Source organism: Carassius auratus, chromosome 47 (assembly GCF_003368295.1).
Source record: "Carassius auratus strain Wakin chromosome 47, ASM336829v1, whole genome shotgun sequence".
NCBI classification, from domain to species: Eukaryota; Metazoa; Chordata; class Actinopteri; order Cypriniformes; family Cyprinidae; genus Carassius; species Carassius auratus.
Window position 1 is genome coordinate 2,158,377 of NC_039289.1, and position 24,823 is coordinate 2,183,199.

The window sequence follows — 24,823 nt, forward strand, 5'->3', positions numbered from 1 at the left end:
AGTAATATATTAAGGAGGTCATCAATTACTCAAATAAATAATTAAAAACAAGGGGATCATACATTTTATATAAATAAAAAATATATAGAATAATAAATGACTAACTAAAAAATAAAATAAAGGGGGTCATAAATAAATATAAACTAAAATAAAAAGAATAATAAACAAATATATAAATGGCATCATAGCCAACTAAATAAATAAATAAAATCAGTGAGATCATAAAAATAATGCTTTTTCCCCCCACTTTATAACAGGCTGTGAGAGTTTGACACGTGAACGGCACGCACACGCACAACAACAGGTCACAGGACACTCATGCTAGTCCTTTATGTGACTCTCTCTCACACACACACACACGCACACACTTTCTTTGTGTTCTCACAGGACACAGCTGAGTGTCACGTCACAGTTTGCTGCTGTGGCACTTTCTCTCATACGGTCAAGCTGGGAAAAGCATCTGGTCACACAGGGGCCCCAGGAAAACAAACACAGAGAGACCGCAGAACAACAAATCACACAGTCTGACACTTCCTGCATGACGTCCATCTATGAGAAAAGATCCAAAGATTGTCATCTTTGCCATATTGAAGCATTTCATCAGATGTGTCTTAACTGTTATTCCGTTCTTCATATAAAAATATATACCTAAATGTTTCATTTATTAACAAAACTAAAATAAATTATTATAAGTGTTGAAATTATGTTGTTTTCTTAATGTTTAAATCTAAAATATAATTTATACTACTATTGATTATGATGATTACGTCTTTAAAACGTTTTTTTTTTCGTTTAGCTCATTTGTAAGTGCAGGCACCCTTTTATTTAAAAAAAAATAAAATAAAATAACAATAATAATAATAATAATAATAATAATAATATTATATATATATATATATATATATATATATATATATATATATATATATATATATATATACACACACACACAATTTTGTGAATCCTATGGGGTCCTCACAAGTTCAAAAAACCGTTTCATTAAAATCAATTTGTTAAAAGTGGTTTCCTTTTGAACCTCTAATCGAAATCACTTGTTATTAAATAATAAAAATAACTGTTGTTCCTATCTATTTTTTGTAAACCCCTTTCATTAATGAATACATTAATAAATAAAAAAAATCTTAAAAAAATGTACTTTTTGTAAATCCCACTTTTGAAAAATCTTTTATTAAATAAGATTAAACTAAAACATTTTTGTGAACAGCAAACCTGTTTGAAAACATTTTTTATTAAATAACAACAAAAAAAAAACAATTTAATATATCTATATGGCCTTTGCGGCCCCCAGTATGAAATCCTCTTCCATGCACAATGCACAGTAGTTTCCATCGAAGTTTCACATCTTTCCAGTGCAGTGCTCAGTTTCAAACCCCAAAAGATGAACAATGCATAAAGAAAACTAAAATCCCGGCTTATTATCCAGCTTCCTAAGGCTGTTGTCATATGTGGTCTTAAATTGTGGCAGCTCAGATTGAGCTGGTAATTTTCCCTTGTCTTCCACTCCATTGCTCTTTCTTTCTCTCTCTCTCGGCCATTAGAGTGCCGTACATCATCGTGATCCACTGCGGCTTGACGATAAGTGCTGTTTGCTCTGAGAGGGTGGGTTAGACCGTCCGTCGCATGTTTAATGGCTATCTACAGCTGTCAGAAACACTGGCCTTTCAGCCTCATTGTCTCCAACTCCGTTTCCGAGAAATGTTAAATCAGACTCGAAGGAAAACGGCCAGCGACAGTCAGTGTTTCTATGACACCGTCTCGGGGCTGAAAGGTCCGTCATATTATTCAGTGAGTCAGCTGACGGGGAAATAGAGGCCGCCGCTGCCTTAAATCAGAGCGATCTGTCCAAGACTAAATTGACTGTGTATTTGGTGGTTAGCGGGAAATGACAGATGAATATATGGATAGATAAAACGGAGAAATGGTGGAAAATGAAAGCAAAAACAGACAGAGATAAATAAATCTTCTCTAAATAAAAGACTTCAACTGCTATTAAAAGAGTGCATCTGTGAAAGATTGAGTGAATCGATCCGAAGTATCGATATATCGATACTGATGCGAGTATCGAACATAACGATACTCAAACAAAAAATATCAAAACTATTTTTTTATTTACCACTGATTTTGTTTATTTAACAAAAAAATAATGAGTTGAATTGGACTAATAAGCTATATTAGTAAATAATTGTGTAGGATAGCATAAAACTTTTGGGAAAGGCAGCCCTGAACAATTCTTATCAGAGGACAGAAAAAAAAAACGTATGTTTGAGTTATTTCACAATAAAAAACATTAAATTAACCTAAATAGTTTATGCAATTACATTTATTGAAATTGAACATTAAAAGATAATACTGATCATGTTCTATTCTCTAATGTTAATGTAAATCATACACTATCAAAATAAGGGTTACATAGTATGCATTCAACAGTCCCTTATGAAAAATAATCATGGTTTTACTAAAGTGACCGTAGTTCAACTGTAGAATTTGTAGATTCGAATCATGTGTAAATAAAAAACATATTTGAACCATGTGTAAACAAAAATATAACCTAATAAATTAGAATTAAGGTGTATTGTATGATAAAATGTGTTTTAAACAAAGTTAAGTGGTTATCATTAGCCATTTTAGTAACTTAGTAATTTCCTAAATTTAAAAACTGAAGAGAATTAAAAAAAAATTTTTTTAATTTACTTTAGAATTTAAAACGTTTAGTTCACAAGTAGGGATGCTCATTTCGATTAATTTTCCTGACCGACAACCGCCGCTCGTTAATCGATTATTAACCGTTAACTGATAAGATTATAATATTGAATTGGCATTAAATACAAATAAAATTGACGCGTATCTGTGACCCTTTAAAAAAATACAAAAAAAATTTTATATATAAAAGGGTTTATTTTAACGTGCAAACAGCAGCAGCATACAGAACCGGTTTCAGTTAAAATGTCTACACTAAATATATTTTTTAAACTTAAATAATTAACAAATTAAGATGACAAAAAGAAAACACTGAATCCGTTTGAATGAAGCTTTCAAAAACCGGGAATTTTTTTTGTTAGACTAAGATTTATCGTTAAATAAAAATAGCAGCCCTACCTCAACTCCTGTTCTAATTTTTATTTAAAAAAGCAACATATCAATGTGATGTGGGGTCAGTCTGGAGCGCAGCCTTTTGACAGTTAGACCCGCGGCAGAAAACACCCTCTCCGATGGGACAGTTGTACCGGGAATACACTGGTAACGTCTCGCTAGTGGCCAGCTTCGGGAAGCGCCTTTCATTTGCTTTCCACCAGTCAAGAGGATTAATATCCAGAGAAGGAGGATCATCTCTCATATAGATGTCAACCTCTGCTTCTGGATAATCAGTGCGTTATCTCCTCAGATCGCCGTGCATCGCATCTTCTCCCTGATAACATGGAGGGCAGTGTTTGTTGCCCTTCATCACTCGAAGCGCGTGGGTGTTTGCTTCGTAAATCGTACTTGTGCTACTGCTGTATTTTAATACAGCGCCGCATACTTTACAGGTAACATTGTCGCCCTTTCTGTTAAAATGATCCCACACAGTGCTTCTTTTCGCTCGCTTCATTTTGCTTCCCTTGCTCGGGTGCCGACGCGCTCCGTGAGTTAATAAATATAAGCTATATAGTAGGCTATTTTATTTTTAAACCATGCAGCAAAAAAAAAAAAAAAAAAAAAAAGAACCTTAAAAAAACGTTTTAAACCGTTTAACTGATAGTATTAATCGGTCAAAATGTTTACTTTCGGTTAACGGTTAAACGGTCAATATGAGCATCCCTATTCACAAGTATCCTATCGATATCAATGATACTGCCTTGAAAAATATTGGTATTGTATTGAAAACACTTCATTGTATTGAGGTGTCTGAAACAATTACATTCAGTTTGCAAGTATATATTTTAAAGTATTTTATTTCTGCAATAAGTACTTTGTATGCTGAAATATACTTCTTTGTCACAAAGGAAATCTTCATTAGCAAATTGCCTCACTAACTCATTTATACTTCAGTCCCTCCAGAAACACGCAATTATGCGATCGCCTGATTTAATGCATAATCAGCCAAAGGCCGCATATTTATGCGGGGTTGCATTTTTTCAAATATGCTGCTCTTTTGCCGCATAAATTGCCGATTTCAGAAAGCAAAATATGCGTGGCTAGCATTATTTCATAATCCCTGTATTTTCGTTGCAAAAAACTCACATATATATTAGCAGAAAGTTGAAAAATGTTGCGTTTACTTCACACAAGTAAAGCGCCATTTTCCCCCGATTGCCATGGGAACCTTATGAAGTGACGTAATTACGTGACGTGAACATCATCTGCAAGCCCTGCGGTGAAACTTGAACTCCGGAAATCATTATTATTTGCCAACAAAAATAAGCGCAAAAGAACGCGCGAAGCAGTTTCCCGATTTGTTACATGACAGTGGAGCCAAATTATATTGCGAAAACTTACGAAAACTGCGGTTTGATGAAAAAGAGAAAAAAGGTGATTTCCCCCAACACCCCCTTCTCACTAGGCTACTAACACTGTTGTAGTTTCATTCAGAAGTTGATGCAACTTTACAGTTGTAAGATTGCACTTTTTTGTTACAGAACAGTACCAAAAACTTACAGTTGTAATTATATTAGTAGTATGTAAAATAATTTACGTTGCAGTAAGAGATTGCAACTTAAATATTCTGTGATTTAGATTGTGATTGTGCTCGCTTATCATAGGAAGTAATAAGAAAATTACTCTTTGCATTAAGGTAGTAGCCTAGTGTGAAAAAGGTGTTGGGGGAAATCACCTTCTTCATCAAACCGCAGTTTTTACAAGTTCACGCAATTTCATCGCATAAAATTGCAAAAATATCCCGCATATTCCATCGCATTTTTAAGAAAACGTCAATGATTTTTGTCCGCAACAATCACCAATACAATTCACGTTTTTCTGGAGGGACTGATACTTGAAACAGGAGCAACAATGGGAGCGAGTCTCTTTTTGGCTTTGGGCCGTAAACAACCACGTAGCAACCACCCAACACCAAATATCAAAAAACCATTAAAACAACAAAAATTGTGAAAAAGAATAGCGTTGAATTGTACTGACTGTGCATTTGTAGTGTACTTCAAATCTTAAAAGTAGCATAAATTTATAAAAAAAAATTTTTAAAAACTGTTCTCACAGATCATATTATTGAAACAAAAAGCCACTTAAGTGTACTTAATAAAAAGAGTATACTATAATTACTGTTTATTAACACACTTAAGTACACACTTAAATATACAAATTTCAAAGCAACAGAAGTAATTATGAATAAAGATGTACTTAAGTCCTATTTAAGTATGTAAAAAAAATTGCACTTAGATATATTCTAATAAAGTATATTATTTTCGTAATAAGCGTATTTTTTTAAGTATGTAAAAGGGCACTTCAATAATCACAAGAGAAAGCTTCATTAGCAAAAGCTTTACAAACTTTTGTTCAATTTATGGTTAAAACAAGAACAGCTGGATTAGTCAGTTCAATTAATCAGAAATCATAAAAATCCAGATTAAATCCAGGATGAGGAAATAGACTCAAAAGGCTCAACATGTCAGAAAACGCATGCTAACAGCTAGTCTACAACTCAGTAGCTCCTAGCATGCTACACAACATAACAACTAATATAAAATGAATAATTTTAAAGTTAAAAATGATTTCTGCACAAAAACAAAAGAAACCTGTGCTACGTGCTGATAGTTTATGAAAAAGCATACCTAAAATCACCATGTCAAAACAAAGCAAACACAAGCATCTAGCACCATGACTCAAGCTAGCGGCTAATAATAGCACCTCTTTCATTAGCAGGCCTGTGTAAAACTGTTCATGGTTTCATTCCAGGACCTTAAGACAGCAATTCCAGCCACCTTTAAATTCCACAGCCGGGAACTAATTGGGAATATTCCAGGAATGCAGACAGAGAGACTTTCCAAATAGCTGTTTTCTATTGCATATAATTTAAAATGTAATTTATTCCAAAGCTCATCATTACTTCAGTCTTCAGTGTTGCATGATCCTTCAGAAATCATTCAAATATGCCGATTTGCTACTCAAGAAACATTTCTCATTATAAGCAATGTTGAAAACAGCTGTGCTGCTTAATATGATTTCTTAATAAATAGAAAGTTCAAAAGGGAAACTTTTATTAAAAAGAAACACCTTTTGTAACATTCAACCATATTTCTTTTACTATAACTTTTGGACAATTGAATCCTTCCTTGCTGAAGGACACATTTGCTTTCCTGGTAGGTTGACAGGAGCAACATTTAACAGTTATAATTTCACACATAATCACTGTATAGTTCAACATCCAGACAAAGATTAACCTTAAAAAGCTCTCATCCACCATTAAATACCCTCAACACACTATTAAACCCATGACACGCACACAAACAGGACGTTACAGTTAAACACTCTCACCTTCCATAATCAACATCTGAATGCATTGCTCACATTATCTCCCAATCAAGAATGGGATGTTTGGCCTTTGCAATCCTCAATCAATTTTCCTTCCCAACAAAGTCACTCAGAACCAATCAGATCTCAATTCAATTTAATTTCCATTAGAGGTTGAAGTTTCTTTTCTGATGGGTCTGATAACTGCATTCATCAGACACTCCTTCAGCTTCTGTTCTCTTCCTATTCACAAACCACAATCAGTGTTTCCAGGGAAAGGCAATCCCAGTGGGAAAAATTGTTTCTGTTCTACATGTAAGAAATACACTGGGAATACACTGATTTCTGAACCATTTAGGGGCTTGAGACTTTTTTTCATTGTTAATATTAGAGAAATATAGTGTATTTAGATTATGCATTTGACACAAACACAACTCTAATGCTCCTCACATGTCAAGCAGGTATCATGATTAAGCACCTCGTAAGCTGAGAGAGTCATGAGTGTCTTCATAAGCTTCCTTTAATGGGATTCAGGGCTGGATAATACCAACATATCACTTAGAGAAGGGACACAGAGCTGTGAAGATTTCACTGGATGAGTCCTATCACTAAAGGATTCTTAAAGGAACAGCTCATCCAAAATTGAAAAATTGCTGAAGATTTATTCACCCTCAGGCCATTCAATTGGTGGATACGTTTCTTTTTTCATTGCAATAGATTTGGAAAGTTTTAGACTCACATCACTTGTTCACCAATGGATCCTCTGCAGTTGAATGGGTGCCATCAGAATTAGAGTCCAAACAGTTGACATAAACATCACAATAATCCACAATAATAAAAGTGTTTGTAAGTCACTTTTTTTTTAAACTTCAAAACATTGCTTATAGCTAAAATATGAGTCTAAAATATTGGTTTCCTCAGTGAAAGTCAACTCGTCTGACTCAGGAGAGAAAGATGCACTGCAAACATAGTTTAGAAGGCATATAAAAAAAATGGGAGTGGTCAATAGAAGATGGACTTCTTTACTGGAGGAAGTGTTATTATGGGTTATGGTCTAATCATCTGGCCGGAAGTGACGGTTTAAAGTTAAAATGCTTTAATAATGGATTTGTTTCTTATAAACCTGCAACTTTTCTCTTCACAAGATGTTAACTGATGGACTGGAGTGGTGTGGATTACTTATGTTGTTTTTTATCAGCTGTTCGGACTCTAATTCTGACGGCACCCATTCACTGCAGATTGTCCATTGGTGAGCAAGTGACGTGATGCTGAATTTCTCCAAATCTGTTCTGATGAAAAAAGAAACTCCATCAGTAACTGATGTTATGCTGTTTTATATGTCTGCAAAAAACACACACACAAAAAAAAAAACAATAAAACTGGACAAAAAAAGGTCACTTTAAAATACAGGTAAAATGTAAACTCAAAGAAAACTATGTTTTTGTCTAGGTTCACGTTTGGGTTAAAGAGGTGTACAATAAAACACGGTTAAACCATGACTTATTTTGTGTACAATATGAAAGATCAAATGATTCCCAGTTCCTTCAGTGTTAATGGTGAAGTTCTATCTGAATAAATCTCTGTTTGATCATGCCACCTCTGCCCTCCAAAGGGAACAATAAGGCAGAAAAGGAAACACAAGATGAAATATTAACAAGCTTAAGGAGAAACAAACAGAGCATCGGTGCTAAGCATCAACGCCTCCGCACATGAAAAGACAGAATATATCAGTGGCACTGTGGTGCTCAACACTCATTTCCATAATAACACCAAAGGCTACTGGGTCAACCGGACCAGATGAGCCCTTAATTGTCTGCTTGTAATGAACAAGACTGGCAGTGCTAATAACACTAACACTAGCTAAGAGCAAAATTACTCGAGAAGGTCGACCCAAGAATCTCCAAGTGACACCAGTTATTACTTGTTGGCCAAATAGGTCTAGTAGCACCCTTTAATTACTTGCATATCATATCAACAGTATAAGAACAGTTTTTGTCATGAAATACCTAAAGAAACTTTACACTCTGCAAATGCTTGGGAAACTGCGTTTATTTGTTTTAAATTTTCATTTCGATAGAGAAAAACGATGCTAATGCTAACATTATGAAGGTATAGAGTACCTTAATATGTCTTAATGTATATAATTTTCACCTCATTTACCCAAAAAATAGGCCTAGACTTTTTTTTTATAAGAAAAATAAATAATTAGACAAAAATCAATTCCATAAGACCAGTAATTTTATGACACAACAACAGTTAATATCTTAAACGTAACATCACTATATTGCATCATTATGCTGTGTTTACACCAAACGCGAATAGAATGATTTCAATATTAAGTCAATGTAAAGACGCGTTTACGCATGTCTGGAGGTCTCGCGGTACGAATGAGGCGTTTAGCGTGGCGCGGTAGACGCGAATTCGCCTCGTTTGCTCCAATGACGCGAATTGAGTATCTGGCGTGAATGGTGCTTTTTGTGCATTTATCGTTTGATGCAAATTCGCGTCTGCCGCCCGAGTTGAAAATTTGAACTTTGGTGTCAATTCACGCCGCGTTAACCAATCAGGAGCCTGCTCAGGAGTCACTCATTCAACATGGAGGAACGACTGATGTTGTCAGTGAGCAGTCAACCGGAGCTACATGACACAAGTATCACACACAAGTTCATATTTCAGGAATGAAAAGGACCTCGCTTGGAAGAGTGTGTTGGAAATACACATTTAACGTTTGAGTCACGTACACGTTAATCGACCTGCAGCCTTCCCGCCGTTTTTTACAACTATTTTCCCCCTAATTTGCGCAACAGCTACTTTTGGCTAACAAGATAATGTGTTTATTCAGAGGATGTGTGCAGGAAAAAGTGGAAAAGCCCCGAATCCTCGATCAACATCAGCCCTCTTGCAAACAGACAACCGCCTAGCACTTGCCCCTCCCACAAGAAGCGGATTTTAGCTTCAAACATTTGCTTTCTATGCGTAGCTATTTTCGCTCTATTCGCGTTTGGTGTGAACATGGCATTAGAAATTTGATTGATTGAGCAAAAAGATTCCCCGCTTTCCTTTAACTGCCAGAGATAGCTTAGTAAGAATAAGAACAGGACTCCCATCGCTTGTGATGTGTCCTATAGGCTAGCTATTTTAAGATGCTGGGAACTCTGGGATCACACACAGACACATGCCATTGGTATGTATCAGTTACACCGACACTGCAAAGTCATACTGTCACATCCCGAGCTGATGAAACCTACGGGAACAACATTACACGCTCAATTAATCAAATGAATCCCAAATCATGACTTGTCAATAAAAAGCTACCCAAGATTCAGCTCTGCGTGATTCAATAAAGAGCATTTATTGCAGCAAACTTGCCAATGATCTATCTTTAAAGAATATTCATGACCAATTATTAGTATGCTTTGGGAATTTCCCAGGTTTTCAGGGAAAAACAAGGCATTCTTACCATCACAGGGTCTTTTCCAATCAAAGGTACATAGAGAAAAGGTGGCATGAGGTGTTACCTTACATCCTAAGCTTTCATAATGTCTACTGCATTGAAATCTGAACTGAATGAATGTACCGTACTGCAATCCTGATGCTAATTTAAGATCTAGAGATCCAGATTTCTATCAATGGGAACACATGAGTTTTTTTCTGTATCTCTAGATAATATCAGTGTTTAAACCAGGGTTTGAATTAATTTTGTACAGACTGTAGTAGAAACATCCGCTTGGAAGATGAGCAGAAATGCATTTACCAGTTTAAAGAGGGAAGCATTATGAATGAAAGGGAACGGAATTTCTTCAGATAGATCTTTTGACATTTTCGTTTGCATTTCCATCCAGCACGTCACTTTAGCCTTGATCAGACTGTCAGCCCAAATCAGATTTTTGTGCATATCCAATCTAGATTACTGACTGTCCACACTGTGTAATTGCAATGGTTCAAATCTGATTTATGTGTTGTGTAGTGCTATTTAATTTGACTGAATATCTGCATTGGATTCTATGGCAATGCCATTGCGTTGTGATGCCTACGCTAAAAATAACAATACAGTTTGCAATTCAGATGTTGTCTTACGTCATGAAAATGTGTTTCTGTTTAGACTACATAAATATGATTGGATTTCAATCAGATTTGCAGAAAAATGGGATTTGGGCTGACAGTCTGAACGAGGCTTTTGTTGTAAATTTTAGATAGGCTTAAACTCAATTAATGAATAATTATTTGACTTTCTGGTTCATAGATTAAATATTTAAAATGGATTGCATATAGGCACAATGTGTTTGATGGGTTTCTTACTTTCAGACTAGACAGTTACAAAATTTCCATTTAAACAACTTTGAAATTAGTCGTAGCACACATCCCTTGTTAAATTGGCCCGTTTTTTTAAAACTAATCCCAAGCCTTTTCATGTTGACGTCAACAAAACATTAGTATATTGCCCGCCCACTTGTTGGTCTTTTCACGTTGGTCTGAATGAAAATGCAAATTCATTCTTTGCCAATAGGTGCCGTTTTTAGAGCAGTAAAATAGCGGTTTCCGAGATTAAATGAAAATTAGACCAATCGTCCAATCACAGCAGATTAGCATCATGCAAATGAGGGGTTTGGAAAAACTAATCGTTGAGCGAATCGTTTTGGGAGTCGTTGAGCAAGTAAGGTAAAAATAAACACATATTATAAAGACAATGAAAGTGGTTTTAGACCATCAATGCCAATGAAGAACCTTAACCTTTTCACGTTTTTTATCAGTGTGTACCACTAAATACAGTTTACAGCAACAAGTGACATCAATTTGTGATTCTGTTGTTGACTGCAAGCTTCGCACACATAAAAATCCCTTTGGTCCAAATTCCAACTTCACATAATAAATACACCAAGAAAACACAACATATTATGTTGCCTATAATGAAACAACATATTTAGCCAATAACTACCTCTAACTTGTGAAGCTAAACCCCAAAGGCCTTTCAAACTTGTAATAATGATTTTGACATGGTTGGAAACTAGCAATTACGTTAATTCCAACATGACGTGAGCAGATCATTACCATCAAACATGGTATGATTAGCTGTGCCACTTTAAAGCAGTTTCGCTTTCGGTGAGGACATAAAAATGGCCTGACGCTGGAAACGTGTTGCGTCTTTCCACAAATAGCAGCATGTTAACAAGTGAAACACAATCTAAACTGGCCCAATGTGTGAAATGCACTAGTTGTTTCGTTCAAAGCAACAGGCCTATCAGCAATATCTTTTCTCAGGCCAGTCGATCTGTTCCCATCTGCCTCTGGGAGAACAGAGAGTGTGAATGTGTGTGTGAGGGTCAACAGCAGGACACACACTCCTCCATCTGTCTGTGTTCAGATGAACAGAATGAGCCCAACAGGTCCAGAACAGCTAATGGTTGAACCAAGAAATGACACCAACTCCATTTTCATTTGTCACTCACATGCTCTCGATCTAATTTTCTCCATGTTCACATCTCGCTTCAATTACGCCTTCGCTCTCTCCCTCTTTCCACATGAATTTCAAAGCTCATTTGTAACGTTTGTGTTCAGCAAGTGTCCAATTCAGTTTAGCGATGCTAATGACGCAGAAACTGCTCACCTGAAATGTTTTCAAATGTTATTTTGCATAATTATTCCATTTTAATGTTATTACAAAGAATGAACATAAATGCTTATGAAATGTACCCATTAAATTATAGCTACAAGATTGTTTGGATAAAAGTACAACAAACAGGAGTGAATCAAACAACCAGCCAAAACATCTAACCAAACGATACTGATTCAAATCAGTATCGTTTGGTTAGATACTCAAAGTATATTCCAGATAACTCATTTAATGAATTACTGCTGACATAAGTATTAGGAAATGTACAATAATGTTAAAAGGGATTTATTTAGCCAAATTGTGCAATTACATATCATTTGTTTTGGTTGCACCAGGTTCGTCTCTTTAAAAAGCCAAAGTACACTGAAATATTTGCATCTTTTTCAAATAAATATGGGAGCGAACACTCTTCTCCATCATTTGACGAATTACTAGGAACTGTATATAGTCTAAATGTCTCTTTTAAAGAAAAACATTAATGCCTCAGCCAAATCGTGCAATTATATAGTGTGAAAATGAGGCATTTACGTGCAAAAAATAAACATTCGCTTAACAAAAGTGTTATTTTACTGCGTTTAATGCAGAGGTAAACTGATTTGAGAGTCGTTTGTAAATAAGAGACAAGGGTTTGCGCAGAAATTCTACTTGCGAAAGTGCTGAATTTGTATCGAATTCGCTCCTCGATTAAACAGTTAAAATTTTAGTCATAATAGACGTTTGAGATCATACTTTAGACATTTGATGCTATAATGAGTAAATGTACATAAATGTCCAAAATAACTGCAAATTGCACAATTATATAAAAAAAACCAATGAGGCGTATTTGTAGTGAAAAATTATTGCACAATAAAAAAAAATGCTATTTTAGGTCGTCAGAAAATCTCAGAATGCAAAAAACTCACAATTCAATTTATGTCTGTTTAAAATGCTAAAGTTGACTTAAAAGAGCTAAATTGTTTTCCTACGACTTCGATTCTAGATTAAAAGGTTCAGACTGTACAAACTTTAATCATAATAGACCATTTGGATTTAATTTTAAATGGAAACACGGCTATAAGAGGAAGATCTTAAGATACAACGTAACTGACACTTAGGTAAAATGACACTTACTTCATTAAAAATATGCCATTTCAGGACATTTACCGCAGAAATAGCCTGAGTTGTGAGTCATAATCGTAATTATTACAAATAGTTTGCGCTGATATACTACTTGCGTAACTTTAAAATTGTTTCGCAAATTAACTCCTATGAGTTTGATTCTTGATTAAACAGTGTTATACATTTTTGATCATATTTAACCTGAATGAAAACGAAGCTATGAGAGGCAGAACTCAGCGTATTGTTTTTCTCAAATAAATATGGCATCTACTCTGAGGTGTTGGGGTCCAGACGACCTATATTATGGTCAGGCACTGAATCACTGTACAGAATGAGATTAAACATGGACAGAGAGCTAAACAGCCGCTGGTTGGTGGCGAATGTGCCACACTGCATTACTGATGCTCCAGAGAGCACAGAAGGAAATGTGAAGGAGACGGTTACCTAACACAAACCCCGAGTGTTTAGAGATGAGATCTACATGAGATCTGAAGCCCAGACTCTTGTGAAGAAACACGGCTTCAGCTCAAATCAGGTACAAACAGATACACACAGAGTGCAATATGCCAATTTTGACCCACGTTCTTGAATTTGACTATATACGAGTCGTCATTCGATGAGTCATTTGAAGCCTAAAAAAAATGTATGCAATCTTGGCACACTTCTATGAACCTGAAAATCTCGCAAAGGACTCGATCAACAAAAGTTTGGAGCAATATAATCAGTCAATGCAAAATTCCCTCAAACAATCATCAAATACTTTCACATTTCTTAAATATTTGGTTGTATTCTGAGATTTAAATTGACATCTGAGGACAAATTGGTATGGCAGAAGATTTTAATGAATCGTGTTGATCGTACAGTAAGGAATCGCTTACTAATCACATCAAATCGAACATGTGCTCAATTATTTACTTTACAATATAAAGCATTCGCCATTAACAAACATTACATAATGCTGAAAAGATTCAACTTGCTGGTCTTTAATTGTTGCATCACATATTTAACTGAGAAGAAAAACTAAACAAACTGTGATTGGATGCTTCACATGTCAGTCAGACCGGTGCCATGTCACAGTTAACTGTTACTATCCAAATGACTTCCAACAGACAGAAACCATCATGTTCATTACTAAAAAATGAGGATGCAAATGATATGATGAAGGTCATTTCAACCCTAATGAACCTGTTAAATGTCTAGAAGCTGGCCATTTTTGGACATTAATACTTTATTTACAATTTAAATGTCTGTGGGTTCAGATTTGGCCAATTATATTCAATAAATGTCCATGTTTGGACATTAAAATTCAATTTATGATCCATCATATTCTGCTTATGTCCATACTCCATATTTGGGCATTCATATTTTAATTATAATTAATAATGTCCATAATATGGCAGTTTTTTATATTCAATTAAAAAATTAGAATGTTGTGCATATGTCCAATAATATTCAATCAATGAGTAAAAATGTTCTGCAAATGACCTTATTTGAACATTAATATTAATTAATTATGAATAATGGCCAACATCATCATGACAATCAACATAATCAAAAACCATCGTTTTTTTTTTTTTTTTTTTTTTTTTTTTTTATCGTTTACCTTGAAATGCACATTGTCAATCATATTCTTGATCAGAATCAGTGATATTATATTTGTGTTTCTAATGGTCTCAGAGGGGTCCAGCCCTGCCATGATGGAGATGCACTTGTTTTCCAGTGGCGCAATATTGCAAAAAACGCCTTATTATTATAATAAATCACTTTAAATGTTGCACAACATGCCGCAGAAACATTAAACGCTCAAAAACGCAAATGAATGAGGGCCACTCACCCAGAAGACGAAGGAATAGACGATGAGGAGTGTTTTGAGGCAGGTAATGACTGGTTTGGTCTCCATTCTCCTTGGTGCCATGAGCGCAGTGGGTTTGTGCTGCTGTGATTCTCCGTCGCTGCGCTCCAGTCACTCTAGATCCGCCTGTCCAATCAGAGGGCGAGATACCCCGCGAAGGACCCGCCCCGCTCCGTCAGGTTCCTTGCTGGCCAATCAAAGAAAGAGAAGAGGACGTTCAGTCCCCGCCCTCGAGACGCGACGCCCTCTGCTGGACGTCACATGACAGTGACGACAGTTGCGCTAAAGGTGATGTAGGTGCCTTTGCGTCAATGAATTGTAATGAAAAAATGAAAACATTTATTTTAATGTCATTGAATCTGCCCTTCACTGTTTTTATGGAAAGTTAACCTATTTTGTTTTGTCAACATTGTTATAAGATATCAAACAATTTAAAATAACAATTTTGGCAATAACATTTTTGATGTAAATCAAATGTGTTTTTTTTTTTTTATGTTTTTACTGTATATAATTAGCTTTTGATATAATTTAATATTTAATTTAATTATTATTTTATTTTTTATTCTTTTTGTCCTTGCTTGACTTGGCTTACAAATTACTTTTAAATAACCTACATTTAATTGTATAAGCTTATTGGAAACTAATTAAACTCGATGTAAAATCCTTGCTGTCAATAAAATAAAATAAAATAAAAGTGTGTATTAAGAGTACAATTCATATTTATTCTAAAAAATTTTTTAACTTATTTATATTTCCGTCTTTCACACACACACACACACACACACACACATATATATATATATAGAGAGAGAGAGAGAGAGAGAGAGTCTGTAAACATTTAAACTATAAACATTATAAAACATGTTAGTGTTTTTGGGGCCTAAGATATTTATTTTACCATGGCATATAAAATCCAAATCAATGGTGCTTGAAAAGTTTTAGATTAGAAAGGTTTAAAGCTATTTAAAATAAAGACAAGCTAAACAAGACTATTATTACCAAGCCAACTTCCCCTCCTCTCTTTCTCAATAGAAACCTCGTGTGATCCTTCAGCCCACTGTGAAATAAGTTCACAGTTCGGCTCCAGTTTTAGCACGACGTCGTGCTATATTTGGCACTCCACATTTGCAACCTATCGAGAAGCCGGTGGAGTGAGATTCAGCTCTCAGTAATTACAGCAGGCCGACGGGGACGAGCACAAGCACAACACAGCTGCTGTCACCGCGTGCACGAGCCCGAGTGTGAAGACGTGAGGCAGCGTGACGCCACTATTAACACCCAAACCCACCTTTTTTTTTCGGGACCGTAGTGCATGACCAATTTGAACAAGGCCTATTTCCGCCAGGGAATAAACGGTGTTGAATTACGAGGTATAAACTCTGACGTACTTTCTCACAATCCCAAGTTTACATCTCACAGGTCTTAATTGCAAATGCTTAAAAAAAAAAATTGTCTTTGAACTTCTGAAGCTTTCGTTTGGTCCTCGCAACCCTCCACATTATTTCTTCAGATGTTTGCTCCATTCGACTGTAAGTGCCAAAGTATTTCAATATTTTATGTATATAATAAAAAATTTCAAGCATAACAATTGTAAATCATATCAGTTTAATACCAAAAGAGACATTTCAGTTTCGTCTTTGACGGTCCAAAAGAGTGCAGACATCTGTGTCTTAATGGAGATTTAGTTTCATCAAAAAAAAGATAATAATAATAATGTAAACACACTACACATATAAAAGTACTACTGTAAACTACAGAGAAATTATGATGAGTAATGCAATATATTTTAGGCTTTGTGAGACCTGTCAGATTGGTAGTGCTTTTTAACCCTAAAAAACTAAAGATTTGACTCTTTCTAGTGTCAAGAAGAAGTGCATGTTCATAAAAAGACATCATCTCACCTGAGATTCAGAGTTTAAAACAGAATACAAAAAACACAGTCAAAAGCATTATTTGGTCGTCATGTACACATACATCATGTAACTTTGCTCTCCATCAGTTTTTATCAGAGTCTCTCTTCCTGAGTGCTAATTGGTCGAAGGTGTGCACAACTTTTCAAGTGACCAATCATTAGAGGATTTAAAAGTTTCCGGATGCTGATTGGCTGAAAGCCACACAATCTGTTCTTGTTTGTGATTGGCTGTTAGTGATTAATACTGGTCAGAAGCTGCAGAGCCTGGTCTACTCTGTCTGTATGTCTGAAACCAGGAAGATCAGCCGACAACAACACCTTCAGTACTGACGGCTGAGACACACACACACACAGAGAGAGAGAGAGAGAGAGAGAGAGAGAGATTATAAATAACTATAGAAAGAAAAAATGACATTTATCTTCTTATACACACAGTATAATGTTAACCTTTATTTCAAATGACTGAAATAGGTTATATTCATATGTATAATTCTTATTCAATATAAATGTATAATATTTTATATATTAATATAAAATATAACATTTTCATGTTGTATTAAAAAAAAAACAATATTCATATGTATCCATATAAGAATAAGTTGCATCTTCTAATCTATTTATTTTAATATTTATATTTATGTATATTTACATTATATTTATAACCGTTTAGTTATTTGAATTTTAACTTTGTATATATTCAAAAGCATAAATGTTGTACTGATAACAATAATAGTAAAAAAAATCTATACACAGCATAATGTAAAATGTTTTTAAATGCCTCAAATAATACATCTTAATTATAAAATATTATATTTATATTTATGCCTTTTTAAAATATAAAATTTTATGCCTTTTTAATTTTTTTATTTTATATTTAATTACTTTACATGCATTTTCTTTCAAGCTAAATAATAATTATGATTATTTTAATCCACTTAAAATATATTTAGATAATTTTAACTTTTTATTTTATTTATTTTTTGTATGCACATATATATATATATATATATATATATATATATATATATATATATAAATATATATATATATATATAATATTGTATTAAGGAAAAATAAGTATTTATATATATTTTTAAAAGCTGTAAAAATTGTTTTAAAGAATCATGCTTATACTATTTTTTACAGAGTAAAAAAAGAAACATTACCAGTTATATAGATATATAATTAAAACAATATTGAATTAATACATTAATATTCTAATATCTAAATTAAATATTTTATTTTCAAGTATTGTTTACTTAATTGTTATCCTAATTTCATCAATAACGTGAACATTGGCAGCTGCAATAGTGAATGTCTGTGGCATGCCTACACATGTGTGCTGATGTTAAACTTCAGTACCTTGAGTCCAGTGAAGATCATCGATACACCCCTCAGCTCAAACTGTTTGAGCAGTTCAGTCAGTTCATGGACGACAGTGAAGTCTATAGAGCTGACGTGAGCACAGTCCAGAAGCAGACAGCGCGGAGGAGACACTGACAGAGCACAGACACCAGACCATGAGCACTCGAGGACATCAGCGGCGCGTGTGTGTGTGTGTGTGTGTGTGTGTCTCACCATGAAGCGCGTGTTTGTACACGAGTCTGCTCAGATGCTCCGTCACGGGGAAGTTCAGCCCACTGTCCAGCTCCAGAAGCAGCACGCCGTGATCCGACACCTGGACACAGACACAAACCTGAGAGCCATTTTCATGCATCACACTTCATCTCACACTGGAATCATTATTACAGTTCTACTTACAGCTACTGAAGTGCATTGAACGTTTCTGGATGTAGAAATATCAAAACATTTTATGATGTTATTATGAACTAAATAAGATATTTTTATATTTTTATAAAATGTGTATACAAAAGTATATATTTTTTAAAATAATGAATTTAAATATTTTCTGGATACAGCATCATGTTAAATGTGTTTCACATTTTTCAAACAGTAAATAAAATGCATTTACTTTATTATATACAAAAATATTATATTATATTATATTATATTTAAAAATACTATTTATAACATACATATATATTTAAATATTTTATAATATACTTTGCAACAACTAAATAATTTTTTTCTATACAAAAAAATGAATAGTATCTTCTGTAATATTTATAACAAATATATGATATCGATATATAGTTAATTTTTATGACAGAATATTTTACTTAATTGATATGTATATTCAAATTATTTGTATTATTTAATTCATTTTAGATTTTAAATAAATTATATACAACATAGCACTAAGTGTTTCAAATAATTTATATATTTTATTTTATATGTTTGTACATACACTGGTATATATATATATATATATATATATATATATATATATATATATATATATATATATATATATATATATATATATATATATACACTGTATAGTTGAATATAAATGTATTGTATAATATTTTGTAAACATTTAAAAAAATGTAAATGTACTAACAGTCCAATTATCACATATTATCAATATAATCACACTTTTTTTTTTTTTTTGAGACTACACTTTTTTTATGGTGATTTCTGCTAGCACACATCCTAAGCCTCAAACAGAAAGGGGATTTCTAAAATAAAAGTCTTTCATTTACAGCTCACAGTCTGCATTAATCATTTACAGCTGTTTCATAAAAAATGCACTCGCAACTCACTTTCACTTTGGGTCTGGCCACGACGTACAGCAGCATGAAACCAGAAACAACAACACCTCCCACAATGCCATACTGCACCTCCCAGAAACTGACCCCAAACGTCACCAAGAACGGCAGCAGATCGAGTCCTGAGGGAAACAGCCAGATCTGAACACGAATCAACATCGCATATAGAGAAATATGACATATAGCGTCGATCCTGGGTTTGAACGTGTGCTGTAAATCTCACTCTTGACTCTCCAGAGCTGGACTGGCACTCTGAAGTCTATCATGGGACTGACGGCGCAGATGATGACGGCCGCCAGGGACGCTTTAGGGATGTAGAAGAAGAGCGGCATGAGGAACGCCAGCGACAGCAGCACTATAACACCTGCCCAGAAACACAGACTTTCAAACGCTCGCCTGATGGCAGAGAATGTGTGTGTGTGTGTGTGTGTGTGTCACCTGTGACGATCCCTCCAGCAGGTGAACACACTCCGGTTTGAGAGTTCACAGCGGTTCTGTCATTACACAACACATAAAAACACTTAGAAATAAACCGACAGACACTTCAGTCCTGGCCATGAGCTGCTTTCAGACGCACCTTCCGAAGCTTCCCGTGACGGGATACGCCGACACGAACGAGCCCATGATGTTTGTGAGACCTGCGGAAAACATCAGAATGAGAAACCACTGACTCACGCTCCGTTAAAGCCTCACAAGCGAGGAGAAGCTCTCACCGATGGCAAAGAGCTCTTGGTTGGCATCGATCCGGTAGTTATTCTTGCTGCCTGCGTGGAGAAAAGAGTGTCAAATGTGTCCAAACAGCACCTGTGTTGGTGTATACAGAATAGAAATAGTATGAAGACAGTCTGAAGCTCTTACTGAAAGCCTTTGCAATAGCGATGCTCTCTAAGACGCCCATTAAAGGAATGACAGCCAGACCGCCGCCCAAGTCCTGAGAAAACACACCTGATTGGTCCGTTATGATCACTATTACTTTAGATGGGCTACTTAAAATATCTAAGTTGTCAAGTATACACATATACTAGTTTTATACTATTAAATGACAGCTCAAGTTTTTCTGGGGTCCAATGACATTCAGGAGGCCACGAGGGGGCGCTAGAGGGTGCTTTTAAAATATGGACAAGTTTTATATTATGTGTTATATAGATATATATAAAAAATTATTATTCTTTTGATAGAATAATTGGGCTAGTTTTTAACTAAGCAATAAACACAAATGTATTTTCTATTTTGAAATTAATAGTGCATCGAAAAGTAATTTATTTAGAAAATATATTTTTATTATTTTTGGCTTTAGTACAGTGGTACAATTTAATTTGTCTAATAATATAATATTGAATGTAGAAAATATTTTCATAAAACTAAACATTTTTGTTTATAGAAAAACCTTTCATCTTTATAAGAATATATAGCATTATAAGAATAATAATTATTACGTTTTTTTCTTAAAAAATATGAATGAGTGTTTATATACACAGTAATAGTATTACACTTAACTTCACATTTAATGGGGATAGAAAAATAATTTTGGGGTATTATTTCTTTAAACAACAGAATAATAATGCTTATTCTAATCTGTTTACAATTTAATTTTATTATATATATATATATATATATATATATATATATATATATATATATACGTTATTTGAATAAATTTATATTAAAATATGTAATATTTTACATATAAAACGATGCTAAATGTGTTTCAGTGCATTCTTACATTTTTACCAAAAAAACAAAATAGTAAAAAAAAAAAATAAATAAATATATATATATATATATATATATAAAATATAAAATATATATTATTTATTTATCTCAGAATCTCAGACTACTGACAATCCTATTTTAGTATTCTATTCTAATTTCTTAATATAATCATGCATAATTAGATTTTCTTTTTGGTGGGGGATTTGACATAAAAAACTATAAAAGATTTGTCTCAGAAACTACACTGCTATCTCTCACCTTTACAATGTCGCTGAAAGTAATCACCGTGCCATTGGCTACTGTTTCTGAAATGGGCGGGGCTTTGAACGGAGGCAGACCTTGGGCGGTTTTTCCAGTGAGACTGAAGCAATGGTGACCTGTGACCTCAGCGGAATACGCAACACCCGTCGCTACGACGACGACCAGAGCGTTCCGGACTCAAGACAAGAAATACGTTTAAACATCTGTCGGTTACATTCCACATTTACAAGAGTTCTTTAAGCACTCACTAGTAGCTAAACTCCACAACAGCCTCCGGGCAGATCGGACGAGGAGAGGAGCCTCGTCTTCAGACGAACCCAGAGAGTTCTTCATCAGCGTCAACGTGACCAGGAAGAACAGACAGCACAGACCCAGAATCACATCTCCAACTCTGAGAACACAGCTGATTGAGATGCACACTTCCACAAGACGATTTAACACAGTAGGTGAAAGCTGATTGGTCAAACAAATGAGTGCTCACCGGGCCTCGGGGATCTTGTGGAAGGTGTAGTAAACCTGTAAGAAGAACTGCTGCGGGATCTCCTTCAGACCCAGAATATTCTGCACAACAAATGATGACAACTCTTCAGAGAAGTGTAGAAATGAGATGACAGAGCTGTGCTAGTGACTGTGAGACCCTGACCTTGAGCTGGCCGAAGCCGATGGTGACGGCCGCCGCACACGTGAAGCCTTTAATCACTGGATGTGAGATGAAGTCCAAGAGGAAACCTGAGGAACAAACGGCAACAGAAACACCAGCATCACATGAGCTGACTGCATTCAGTAAAACAACAAAACAAAAAAACGCTGAAAAAATATTTTTATTGAGATTTTATTGGATTAATTATTCCAAAAAAGTACAAATAAAAATTGAATAGTAAAGCTACAACACCTGCAAGTTCAGAATAATATACATATATATATACATACAATATATATATATATATATATATATATATATATATATATATATATACAATAATATTTTTTATAATAATCAATATATTTTTATTATTTATAACAATAATATTTAATATATTATTATTTCTGAAAACACAAATATTCAAATATTTTGACTGATTATTTTATAATTTAATTAATTTAAAGGGTCAAAGACGAGACGTCAACGTTTTAGATTCTGCAACAAATTACATTTTTTAAATACACTTTAAGTTTTTTGATACTTTAAACCCTGTTTTCGACCCCATAACATTCGTTTGTTTCGTTTGTTTCCATCTTCATTCAATTATAAAGCTGCGACACAATTAAAAAGTACTCAAACTGTAATTATTATTATTATTTGTATAATTAAATAATAACTGATATTAATATTTGTGAAAACATTCCGTTTAGTAAACCTCAAATTGAGCTTTTTGGGTTAATTTATTACTTTTTTAACAACCATTTTAAATGTTGTTCTAAAAAAACCATGCTACTATTACCTCTTCTACTGATAATAATATTACAGTAATCACATTTCTAAAACCTGTTGCTACATGTCGGTGTGCGGCTTCACAGGCGCGAGCAGGAAGTTGAGCAGGAAGTAATAGAATCGAATGGTTATGTGAGAGAGAAAACCCGCAAACTTCCTGTTTTCAAGACGAAACTGATTTAAAGGCAGCTGAGTCAGCTTTGTCTTCTTGCTTGCATCACTGCAAAGTGTATTTATTCAGTCGATTTAGAAAAATTGACACTTAAGACCAATCTAGAGTCAAATCATGGCCTTAAATGTTAACATTAACCCGATTTCCCATCATACCCAGCCTCAGTAGAGCCATTCCCGCCTGGATGATGCCGCACAGCAGTGTGAGCACCACCGCAAACACAGGATCTCCACCGATATACTCCGCACACAGCAGAGACATGATGGCCGTCGGGCCCAGCGTGATGTCTTTAGATGTGCCAAACACACAGTAGATGAAACCACCCATAAACGCAGAATACAAGCCGTACTGGAAAACAAACAAAACAAGACCACCGTGTCAAGAAAACCTTCCTCGGTCTCGGTCTGAGGAGGAGCGTGAATGTTCTCACCTGCACAGGTAAACCAGCCACTTCTGCGTAGGCCAGAGCCTGGGGAACCGCTGTCAAACCCACCGTCAGACCGGCGATCAGGTCCATCTTCAGCCAGGTCAGGTTATACCTGGGGAGCCAGGTGAGTATGGGAAAACCAGAGCGCAGGGCGGCATACCAGCGGATACCCGTCACCCGCTCCATCAGAAGACCTTCAGGTCCACCAAAACACCATCAGATAGAGCCGTAGTGCTTCAAGACCACATGATCACGAGATTCAAACACTGCTGATTGTGAAATCGCTTGTTCAAATGTGAATCTGAGTGGCACACCCTGAAACACACCAAAATAATTCAAGATATTTTGTCTGGTATAAATGATGCATTACCTCAGTGATATTACTTTAATAAACCATGCATCCAGTTTGATTGTTATTACACTGTCATTAAGTTTATACAGTAGTGAGAAACATTCAGTTCTGTTTTTTTTAATTATTATTTAAATTAGTATGCATTTAAACAGCAGCACAAAAATATCTAATGTCATGTATAAATATATTAAAATTAAAATATTTTATTTATTTGTGCATTACAGAAATGAAAAATGATTAAAAAAATACTTGTATTGATCTTAAAATAAAATTACTAATTGTGGTATAAATTCATGAAACTTATAATAAATAATAAATAAACAAAGAAAAATTCAATACAGTAACAAGATAATAAATGTAAAATGCAAAGAAAAAAAATGTTAAATGTTTTCAGATAAAAACTGTACATTTTATTTGTTTTATGTATTATTATTATGTATTGTAATAACTAGATACCAAACGCAAAATGCATAAAATTCCCTTAAATCTGATTAGGTCAAAGTTTTGACATGAATCATATGACATTTTAAAAGGGTCTCGTGACCTGAGGACACAGTGAAATGTAAATCTAAAAAAAGCTTTTGAAAAAACATTCATAACATAAATAATAATTACCGTGTTTACAAACCAAGCTGAAAGTCGAGATCAATGATAAGAGGCACAATATGAAATCAAGTTCAAGATCAAACCTCAGAGAGGCCTTTGGGCCTCGTGTTTCATCGGAGTTCAGACATTTCGCTTCAGTAATCTTTTTATTTACATCAAAACATAAAGATACAATGAAACATTTGTGCAATCAGAGTGACGTTGTTGAACAGCCCTTTTGTGACGTGAGCAGCGACGCGCGACGCGATTGGCTGAG

General features: G+C 34.6%; 2 protein-coding genes across 5 annotated transcripts in view; both read right to left on the reverse strand.

Moving 5' to 3' along the window:
• The window catches only part of LOC113064753 (tetraspanin-7-like), a 29,676-nt gene extending 14,531 nt beyond the window's left edge, over window positions 1-15,145 (reverse strand). The window contains exon 1 of the mRNA XM_026235659.1: window positions 15,003-15,145. Coding sequence (XP_026091444.1) covers window positions 15,003-15,083 — 81 coding nt within the window. The 5' untranslated portion in view covers window positions 15,084-15,145. The remainder of the gene's footprint in view (window positions 1-15,002) is intronic.
• A 1,463-nt stretch (window positions 15,146-16,608) lies between these two features.
• Window positions 16,609-24,776, reverse strand: LOC113064754 (sodium-independent sulfate anion transporter-like). Of its 4 annotated transcripts, none has more exons than XM_026235664.1 (16): window positions 24,577-24,776; window positions 23,613-23,924; window positions 23,338-23,530; window positions 22,222-22,307; window positions 22,060-22,139; window positions 21,827-21,969; window positions 21,576-21,754; window positions 20,463-20,535; window positions 20,318-20,368; window positions 20,182-20,242; window positions 20,043-20,098; window positions 19,828-19,968; window positions 19,599-19,726; window positions 18,511-18,610; window positions 18,295-18,428; window positions 16,609-17,265 (listed from the first exon to the last, which is right to left on the reverse strand). In XM_026235664.1, exons 2-16 carry the CDS (start codon window positions 23,793-23,795, stop codon window positions 17,164-17,166), a joined length of 1,710 nt encoding a protein of 569 aa, XP_026091449.1. In that variant the 5' UTR covers window positions 23,796-23,924; window positions 24,577-24,776; the 3' UTR covers window positions 16,609-17,163. The 4 variants fall into 4 exon arrangements, with proteins under 4 accessions (XP_026091449.1, XP_026091447.1, XP_026091448.1 ...); XM_026235662.1 differs by having other exon boundaries at window positions 18,511-18,628; XM_026235663.1 differs by having other exon boundaries at window positions 21,827-21,981.
• Between the last annotated feature and the right edge of the window lie 47 nt (window positions 24,777-24,823).